The following is a 10689-nucleotide window of genomic DNA, read 5'->3' as shown; positions in this document are numbered from 1 at the left end:
TGAGGGGATGATCTCTCTGAGAGACCTCTCTTATCTCCAGAGAAGAGAATTTAGAGTACAAGGGGGTCAAGTTGGTGACCATTCATCCGACATTAGCTACAACAACATTTGCAAACAGATGGATGAGGGGATTAGAGAAGGCTTCCCTGACGAAGAGATAATTCGTGGAGTGCTCAGGATAATAAAGCCTGGAACTTTTAAAGATATGCTAATCAATAAAGATGATTTGACTGTACTTGAACTGAAGGGGTTCCTCCAGGCCCACCTGAGAGAGAAAAATAGTACAGAACTCTTTCAGGAATTAATGTGTGCCAGACAAGACGAGAGTGAGACACCACAGCAGTTTCTCTACCGGGTGATAGGGTTGAAGCAGCGGGTCCTCTTCACATTCAAAATGTCTGATGCAGGCATAAAGTACAGTCCAGCTACTGTTCAGGATGTTTTCTTGCACTCGGTCTACCAGGGGCTTGGGTATAAGCACAGTGACATTAGGCGAGAGTTAAAACCTCTGTTGTCAAGCGGAGAGGTGAGTGATGAAACAATCTTGCGCCACATAATGAGAATCACTAGTGAGGAAAGTGAGAGGCAAAAGAGAATAGGCTCGTCCCGTCGACAGAACACAACTAACGCACATAGTGCTCAGTCTGAGCTCAACACCATCCAGGAACGTAGTAAGCAAGACCGACCAGTTGACACAACCAAGACTGACCCGATTAAAGAACTCACAGCTAAAGTTAATGAGCTCGCTGGGCTGGTGGAGGCAATGAGACAACAGACTCTAGCACGAGCCTCAGACCTAGCGAACCCATACTCACAAAACAGGTCAAGAAACAGGAAAGACAAAACCTTTGGGTGTCCAAATTGTGTTGAACGGAACCGTCCAGATTGTTGCCATTGCTTCATCTATGGGGAAGAGGGTCACAGGGTGGTTGGCTGCTTTAAAAAATCTAAGAACCAGGGAAACGTGAACCGGTCTCTGCAGCGGGGCGCCCAGTGACCGAGTCCAAAAGAGAGCCCCACAGTGAGCGCTTAAGGGAGGTGAGGACCCAACCTAGCCTTAACAGTAGCAAACCCAGTCTCCCCTCACCAGTCACATCAGAAGTAGTTAACTGGCAGCAGGGTGAGGCACTCGCTACGTCTGGTGTTATGACACCCCACACTAAACATGGGGCAGTTGCTAAGCTAATCGGTAAGAAAGCTCTCATACAGTGTAATTTGAATGGCTTAGCAGTGAAAGCACTACTTGACACAGGTGCTCAAGTTAGCACCATAAGTCGAGATTGGAAAGACAGATACTTGCCTGACTTAGTCATGCGACCTCTGTCAGAGATCATCGAGGAAATTGATGAGTTGAAAGTGTGCGCAGTCAATGGGGACACCATACCATTTGATGGCTGGGTACCCATCATGATCAACTTACCGGGGGGTGAAGACCCAAGCCTCTCCGTCAGTACTCCGGTCCTCGTCAGTACTTTGCCAATGGACAAACCATTGATCGGTTTCAATGTCTTGGAACAGATCATTGAAGGGCAACCAGAGCGGTTGATACCTACTCTTGTTACCTTGCTGTGTAATGCCATCTGTCTTCCCCCTGAGAAAGCTGAGGTGGTCGTAAGTTTCATCCAAACAGCAGAGCCAAACATGACGCAAGGGCGCTTGAGAACAGGTGAAAGGGATGTGATTATCCCTGCTGGACAGGTCACCTGGGTAAAGTGCCGGGTTCCATCAACCATGAATCCACCTGATTGTTTGGTGCTGTTTGAGGCTGATGAGGGTAATCGGGCCCTAGAGCAGTTGGATATCTGGACGGGGTTAGTTGAAATACAGAATACAGCTAAGCCGTACGTCGCCATTGCCCTGAGTAACATGATACCAAACATGATATTACCTTGACGAGGAAGACGGCCCTGGGCACCTTACAGCCGGTTGAACGTATTGTGGAGGCCAAGGCCCCAAACGAGTCCCAACCTACCGTGACAGTTCGCGAGGTAACGGTGGAGCCAGCTGAACCTCTCCCAACGTCATGGCATCCGCCAGTGAACCTTGAACATTTGGAGGAGGAACAAAAAGAGATTGTTGAGAGAATGTTGTTCGACGAGGGCAGGGCCTTTGCGAGGGATGGGAATGATATTGGTTGTAATCCTGATCTGAAAATGGTGATAAACCTAAAGGATGACATACCAGTGCAGAGAGCATATACTTCCATACCTAAGCCGCTGCTACGGGAGGTTAAAGAGTACGTGCAAGACCTCCTGGTGAAGGGATGGATAGTAAGATCCAAGTCCTCTTATGCTGCTCCCATCATGTGTGTACGGAAGAAAGACGGTTCACTCCGTCTTTGCATAGACTACCGTCTATTGAACCAGAAAACGGTTCCGGACCGACACCCACTACCTCGGATACGCGACCTGCTTGACACCTTAGGGGGATACTCCTGGTTCAGCATCCTTGATCAAGGCAAGGCTTACCACCAGGGGTTTGTGGATGAAGGCTCCCGCCATCTCACCGCCTTCACCACACCCTGGGGCCTATATGAATGGGTGAGAATCCCGTTTGGGCTCACTAATGCACCCGCCGCCTTCCAGAGAAGTATGGAAGAGATCTTAGGTTCGCTGAGGGATGACTGTTGCGTACCATACCTTGACGACATCCTCTGTTACTCACAGTCTTTTGAAGCCCATGTCGAGGTGGTCCGCAAAGTGCTTCAGGTCCTACAGGTCCACGGTGTGAAGCTGCAGCCTGAGAAGTGTGAGCTTTTTAAAGCAGAAGTTCGTTACGTGGGGCGCTTAGTTAGCGCTGAGGGCGTCAGGATTGACCCAAAGGATCTGGAGGCTGTCTTGGCTCTGAAGCCCAAGTCACCACAGACAGTAGGTGATCTTAGGCGGGTCCTGGGCTTCCTTAGCTACTATCGCTCTTTCATACAGAACTTTTCGAGGATAGCTCAGCCACTGTACAAGCTACTCCAGAGCAAGTCTTCAGAACGGCCCACTCATGGCCATCAGAGTAAAACCAAAGGGCCCCAAATGCCATCAAGGGCACCCATAGACTGGACTCCTGAGCATCAGAGGGTACTGGAACAACTGGTCGACATGCTAGTCCATCCTCCAGTGCTAGCATATCCAGACTTTGACCAACCCTTTGTTTTGCACACTGACGCATCCGAGCAGGGACTGGGCGCTGTACTCTACCAACAGCAGGGCGGGAAGTTGCGCGTCATTGGCTATGGGTCACGAACCCTGTCGCCTGCTGAACGGAACTACCACCTGCACAGTGGCAAGTTGGAGTTCCTGGCTCTTAAATGGGCAGTGTGCGAAAAGTTCAGAGATTATCTGTTCTACGCACCACACTTCACCATTTACACAGACAATAACCCGCTTACGTATATCATGAGCACAGCTAAGCTGAACGCAGTTGGTCATCGATGGGTCGGGGAATTGTCTGATTTCCGATTTAGCATCAAATACAGGCCAGGAAAAACAAACATAGATGCCGACATGCTGTCCCGCATTCCTCTGGATGTGAACAACCTTGCGTCAGTGTGTACCGAAGAGTTGTCACAGGAGGTGGTGAGAGCGGCTTGGGAGGGAGCAAGAGTAGCCCAGCAGAAAGAAGTTGCGTGGGCGGCTGTCCTTTTGGCTTCCTCCCAGGACGTCATGCTGCAGCCAGGCGCGGCTCTCCAGGAAGTCAAACCTGATGACTTGATGCAGGCACAAAGGGATGACCCCACGATGAAGGAGGTCATCAGACTTAAAGAGTCTAATGTCAGACTCAGTGAGAGTATCAGGAGGTCGTTAGAAGGATCTGCTTGTAAACTCCTCCGCGAGTGGGACCGATTACACCTCGAAAGTGGAATCTTGTACAGTCGAACACCCGAACGGAAACAACTAGTCCTACCTCTCCTGTACCAGCCTATGGTATTGAAACATCTTCATGACCAGATGGGTCATGTCGGTACTGAGAGGGTCCTCCATCTCGCACGAGAGAGGTTCTATTGGCCTCACATGAAGAGGTGCATAGAGGACTACGTCACTAAGAAATGCTGTTGCATTAAACAAAAGAAACCCACAGTTCATGTGCGTGCACTCATGGGCAACCTGAAGTCCAACTCACCGCTTGAACTTGTCTGCATAGACTACCTACATCTTGAGAAAAGCAAAGGCGGGTATGAATACATTTTGGTGGTGGTCGACCACTTTACACGGTTCGCTCAGGCCTACCCGACCAAGAACAAATCCGGGCGGACTGCAGCCGAGCGGATCTACAATGATTTTATACCTCGCTTCGGGTTCCCCAACAAACTCCATCACGATCAGGGGCGAGAGTTCGAAAATGAGCTCTTCCGAACTCTTGGGCAGCTCTCAGGGGTTGGTCATTCTCGGACATCCCCATACCACCCCCAGGGTAATCCCGCAGAACGATTCAACCGCACCTTGCTGCAGATGTTGCGTACCCTGACAGACAAAGAAAAGGAAACATGGAAAGATCATCTCCCACAGGTTGTACACGCATATAACTGTACTCGTCATGAGTCCACTGGTTATTCCCCACATTTCTTGCTTTTTGGCTGTCACCCCCGCCTTCCGGTGGACCTTTTGTTCGGCCTGGTTGAGGAAACCAAACTAGTGTCACACAAGGGGTATGCCGAAAAGTGGCGTAAGAGAATGACAGAGGCCTATCAGGTTGCCACCAAAAATAGCCTTTCGGCTAGTGCTAAGGGGAAGTCGTACTATGATCAGAAGGTGAGGGGAGTGGTACTGAAACCAGGGGACAGAGTGTTGGTGAGGAACTTAGGCGAGCGTGGTGGACCTGGCAAATTACGCTCCTACTGGGAGAACAGGATATATGTGGTCAAGGAACAGGCTTCGGATAACCCAGTGTATGTCGTCCATCCAGAGGGTAATGACCACAGAAGGACTCGGACCCTGCACCGGAACTTGCTCCTATTGGTCAATGATTTGCCAGTAGAGTTCCCACCACAACCAACTAAACTAACCTTAAGATCGACTCACAAACAGACCAATGCTCGAGTGAGGGGTAAAGACAGGGAAGGACGGATAGAAAATGCTGAGACCTCTGATTCAGATGATGACCCGGGTAGTGGCTAGTGGCTGAGGGTACCACCAATCCAGGCTGAGTTCAGAACAACCGTCCCTTCCGAGAAACAGGCTGTCAGCCAGGACAGATTGGAACCGGGGAGACAGACGCAGGCTCAGTTTGAAGGAGGATCTGTTCTGAGCCCGAGGGATCTTGAAGAGCCAGGACGAAGGACACCTGTGATAGATGCCGAGGACATTGTTGAGAATCTGTCAGAGGTGGCTGGAGCCCACGAAGGAGGTCCATTAGGAAGAGCGGGTCCCATGGCACCTGAGAATGGAGATGAAGTTGAGACTCACCAGTGTGACCGCGAGGGGAGTAACAGTTCGGCAGCCCTTAGCTTGCCCCAGTCAGAGGTAGAACCTGAGTTACCTCGACATGAGTGCTGTGATGAGCAGGTAGGAGACCCTCAGTCTAACTCACCTGCCCCACTGAGGCGATCCACCCGACAGAGGCGTCCAGGCCAAATGCTCACCTATTCATCTCTAGGTCATCCAACATACCAGTCACGGCCCACTGTAAACATGGTAGATACTTACCTTGTGCCTTCGGCCTCCCTGTGGCCCCCACGACCAAGCCTATCTTCATTCCAAGGTCCACCGGTCGTCCAGTTCCCATATATCTCTCTTCTCTACCCCATATGTAGTTATTAGGAAGGAGCCCTAAACTATGGTGGTTACCTAATCCTAGAGAACCAAACATTTCTAAGTGCTTGAAGTTTTAATTTAAGGGTTTTGATTATTCACTGTCTGAGATTTGACGAGAATACAGAGACTGTAAGTGCAAATTTGTTTCAAGTGTCAGGAGCCACTTTTGTTGTAGGGGAGTGTGTGGCACCCCTGTGGGGGAATGACCACATTAATATTATTTTGTGTAAAACACTCATGTAACGGGACATTTTTCATTGCTATATGTATTTATTTTCAGTTTCTTTAAGAGGATAGAAAATCCATGTAACAGGGATTCATTTTATGTTAGAAAGCAGTGAGGGCGGAACTTTGGTGCTTGCTCCGGGGTTTCGGGGTGCAGTAAGTGGAGCCCACCTTCCGCTGCTTCCTCAGACACGTTCTGGAGGAAAGCAGAGACGCATCGTGTCTTCCTTACTCCGCTCTTCACCTGCTTTTACAGGTCGGTAAATGGTGCTCGCACCGAAAATGTTGTTTATTGTTACCATGGTTACCCACGTTAATGTGAATGAGAGAGTTAAGGCGGTCCGCCCGAGTTAATTACATGTAAACGCGGGAGAAAACCAGAGGAGTGTCCCGCGCGACTGCACCGCGAGCCTGCTCGTTAGGTGGAGCGCTCGTGAAGCAGAGTCAGTGCGCTCCTATGCTCGGTGCAAACATGTTGCAATGCTCCAATCAAATCAGTTCTGTGAGATGTGAATGTTAATAGTTATGTTGAAAGTGACTGAGTAGATTAGCTAGGGTAACACGAGCACTCTGAGCAACTCTGTGTAGCTAACAGAGGCATTCACGGGTTAATTAAACAAGCTGGGTTTCATGATGCACTAAATAGTGATTTTGCCAGTAAATTGCTGGAGGGAACAAATGTAATGTATTTACCAATGCTGTTATTGAATATAACTGTTTAGCCAGTAAGACACTGCAGAAGACAATGTGATGTGTTTATTGATATGATAAAAGAATGTAGTTGTTATGGGAAGAAGTGTGAACTTGAGAAACTGAACCAGTTAAAAAGAGTATATTTCACTGATGTTGTGAAATAAGTAAATGTAATTGATGTGAATGAGGAACCAGCTGAACAGTATATTGAAAGCTCATGTTTAGTGTTTTATAGCATTTATTTGTGTGAAATAAATCAGACTCAGACACGTTCTGGAGGAAAGCAGAGACGCATCGTGTCTTCCTTACTCCGCTCTTCACCTGCTTTTACAGGTAACATATTTGTCATCGTGGTCTTCATCCTTGGGACCCGTAACACTAACATCTCCAACATGTCAGGAGTAGTTAGTCACTACAACAAGTGTTTGTGAACTAAAAATCAAGAATGTTGTATACTGTTTGTCAGTGATTTGGAGAGCCCAGCACTGCTCCAGACGAAGGGAAAACCAACCCTGCATGGAGACCTACCTCTGCACCTGTGCAGGTGAAGCCAAAGGGAAGATTTGCTTCACCATATTTTCTAGTCTTTGGCTTAGAATGAAGTTGGTTTGGAAACATATTCAGCGATGCTTCATCTCCTGCTTTGTGTTTGTGTTGGCGCCCCGTGCTAGCAGTGTCCAAGCATTGTTTTTTTTTTTGTTTTTTTTCCCCCTTTTCATACCACGTCCCACCTGCAATGGCTCTGCGCCCCCCCCACCAGGTCCTCACAGGATTCACACCAGCTGGTTTAGGAAGCTAACTGCAAATGGATTAGACACACCTGGAATGACTAACTGAAGCCGGATAGTCTTGATCCCCGAGGATCCCCAGGACAGACTGGTCCCATCCAATTGTGAGCCAATAACCTGGCTTAGTACCACTTGGAAGCTTCTGTGAGGCGTCAGAGCAGCTAAGATGACCAGGCAAATAGCTCAATACATAAGAGGAGCAAAAAGAGGAATTGGCAGAAACACCAGAAGCACGAAACACCAGCTACAGTTGCTCAAGACTGCAAGACCAGACTTACTAACCTTAATCCCTAGAACTTCACAAGACCAACAGGACCCCAAGAGCCTTCATCAGGAACTCAGCTGAGATGTGGCGGACAACACTAGAGGCCAACTTCAAGCCCGTAGCACAAGTCACCATCAAGTGTGGCATCTACCAAGGAGATGCTCTGTCCCCACTGCTGTTCTCCTTAGGCCTGAACCCCCTCAGTGAGACCATTGACAAGACTGGCTACGGATACCGACTACGGAGTGACGCAGTCGTCAGCCACCTCCTCTACATGGATGACATTAAGCTGTATGGAGAAAGCTGGATTGGAGAAATATAGTCAGATGATAACAAAGAGAGGGAAGGTACTCAGAACTGAGGGGACTGAACTACCAGAAGGCAATATTGCAGACATTAAGGACAGCTACAAGTACCTGGGTATCCCACAGGCAAACGGGAACCATGACGAGGCTGCTAGGAAAGCTGCAACCACCAAGTGCCTGTAGAGATGAGGTAAGTCCTGAGGAGTCAACTAAATGGAAAATCAATACCTACACCCTGCTGGTGACCAGATATCCTCCTGGGATAACAAGCTGGCCAAATGAGGAGATAGAAGCCAATGACATCAAGAAAAGGACGTTTCTGCTAAAAGTTAGCAGAAAGAAACTAAAAGTTAGTTTCAAGTGCTTGCTCATACGGTGTTATGTGATTTTTGGGTTTTCTCTCCAATATTGGAGGTCTTTAGGTTATATTAAATTTCAGTTCTTTGTATTTTTGAACGGCCAAGAAAGACTCAAAGTGGTCAAACTCAAAAAATGATCTTTAATTTTACATATTCTGGAATATGGAGACCTGAACACACGAACACACAAGCTCAGGTCTGAAGCACAAACAGGAAGCCTAGTCATTTATACAGACGTCACACACACTTTAAGTTTCGATCAAAGACTCTGCTTAGTTTCACTTTCTGGCTGCAGGTCCTATTTTCTCTGCAAAAGCATGCAGTTTCCTGTCAGTACTGTGGCACAGACTGTACTCAGAGTTGGGCCTTTTATATAAAACAATATAATCAGCAAACACACATTCAGATTATTATATATTTAAATCTCAACAGTTACAATATAAAGCACCTTTAGGTGAGTGTTGTATAGCAGCGGTCCCCAACCTTTTTTGTGCCACGGACCGGTTTATGCCCGACAATATTTTCACGGACCGGCCTTTAAGGTGTCGCGGATAAATACAACAAAATAAAACTAGTACCAGTACCGAAAAAAAGAAGATTTATTCATATCACTCGTGAAAAGACCCAGGAAAACCGAGTTAACGATAAAAACGATAACAAAATAACGCTGAAAACAGATAAAAACCCTGAAAACTATACATTTCACACCTGAGCCTCAACTCTCGCGGCCCGGTACCAAACGACTCACGGACCGGACCCGGCTCTGGAGGACTCGGGGGTCCATGAGCAGTTTTGACTGTTGTTGTTGTTATTATTATTATTATTATTATCGTTATTATTTGGTGATGTGTGTGTTTTTCTGCACAATGCTGTGTTATTCTGTGTTCCACTCATTATATGTATAGGCAGGGTGTGGGTGTGTACATGTGTGTGTGTGTCTGGAGGATGGAGGACAGCCACCTGCAGGCCTCGTCGGGGGAGCTACTTGGGAGAGTGCTGGAGCTCCCACCGACGCGGGATCATTGCGTTGTCATCCCAAGTTAGTGTGTGGCAGTGTATAAGAGTGCAGTTCGTGTATGCCCGTGGGGGTCAGTGCTGACGGCTGTTTCTGTGGTTTTCCTGCAGGTGGAAGAGTGGACCAGAAAAGCAGCACGCACGGGGTGTGCGGAAACACGACAGCGGGGAGCACGAGCACAGACGTCGGAGGGGAGCACACACAGGAGTCAAGGGGGCAACGGGGATTTATTGTGTTTACAGCTTTCACTGTAAATAAAGTGCACTGTTTGCATCGCAGAAACCTGCGTTTTGGGTCCTCATTCCCCACATCCCCACGGTCTGCCAGCCAGACCGTGACATAATTGGTGTTATTTAAATAAAATTGAACTGAATAACACTGAGAAATCTGATAATGATTAATAACAGCCCTACAGACAGCTGCAAACCTCTGTAAGTGGCTTCAAGGAAACCAAAAGGAAACCAAACCAAAACCTCTCTTCCCTACAGAAACCTGTTGCTAGGCAACAGCGAGGTTCGGCCACTTCTCCAGGATGAGAGAATGGCGTCTCTGCTGCCACCTGTAGGTATGGAGGTTTTCAGATGCTTCACGGCAGTCTCAAAGGAGGTGGTCCAACAACGACACGAAGCTGAGGTAAAGGAGCGAAAGGCGTGGAAGCACCAAAAGGTACCAATCAACTTTCAGGAATCAGTGATAGATAATCAATCAGTAAAATTAATACTGCTGATAAGTTGCATGAGGGGAAGCTCTTCTGTGTAACCCAGGCACGTGGGAAAAACCTGCCCAAACCTGCTGGTCACCTGGAGACTGGGAAGTCCCTCCCTTTCATCTATGGTGCCCCCCCCCCCTCAGCTTCTCTGCACCCCATTGGAGGATCTGGATCCCTTCTACCAATCACAGAAGGTCTCTGATCCTCTGGTCTCTCTGATGTGTCTGTCCATCTGACCTGTCTTTCTCTGTCTTTCTTGGACCCGTCTCCCTCTGACCTTCTCTCTGTGACCAGTCATGTCCACCCTAGCTGGAAAACTCAAAAACTTATTTTATTGTTGTTGTCTGTTGTCCTCCTGGGCCTTACTCTGGGTTTCTGAATTCTCCAACTGTGTATGAGATTTTTGTGATCTTCATGTCTCTGTCTGATCGTTTTAGGTTAACATCAATGATTTTTAGCTCGTCAATGTGCCTAGTAGACCCATTCAGAGTAATGATTTATTATAAGAGTTTCAATCAGGATCTGGAGTGCATCACAGCACAGAAAAAGAATAGTGAAGGTTACAAATGATCTTCTTATGGCCTCTAAC

At 47.9% G+C, this 10689-nt stretch overlaps 1 protein-coding gene across 1 annotated transcript in view; it reads left to right on the top strand.

The window, feature by feature from the left end:
* The first annotated feature begins 9734 nt into the window (after positions 1 to 9734).
* The window catches only part of LOC120716585 (sodium channel protein type 4 subunit alpha B-like), a 49558-nt gene continuing 48603 nt past the window's right edge, over positions 9735 to 10689 (top strand). Inside the window, 3 exon segments of the mRNA XM_040004122.1 lie at positions 9735 to 10057; positions 10156 to 10227; positions 10229 to 10294. Of these exon segments, the coding sequence (XP_039860056.1) occupies positions 9932 to 10057; positions 10156 to 10227; positions 10229 to 10294 (264 nt within the window). The 5' untranslated portion in view covers positions 9735 to 9931.

Source organism: Simochromis diagramma, unplaced genomic scaffold (genome assembly GCF_900408965.1).
Source record: "Simochromis diagramma unplaced genomic scaffold, fSimDia1.1 OVJJ01000482.1, whole genome shotgun sequence".
NCBI lineage: Eukaryota > Metazoa > Chordata > Actinopteri > Cichliformes > Cichlidae > Simochromis > Simochromis diagramma.
Note: the sequence above shows the minus strand (reverse complement) of the source record. Positions and strands in the feature narration are given on the sequence as shown.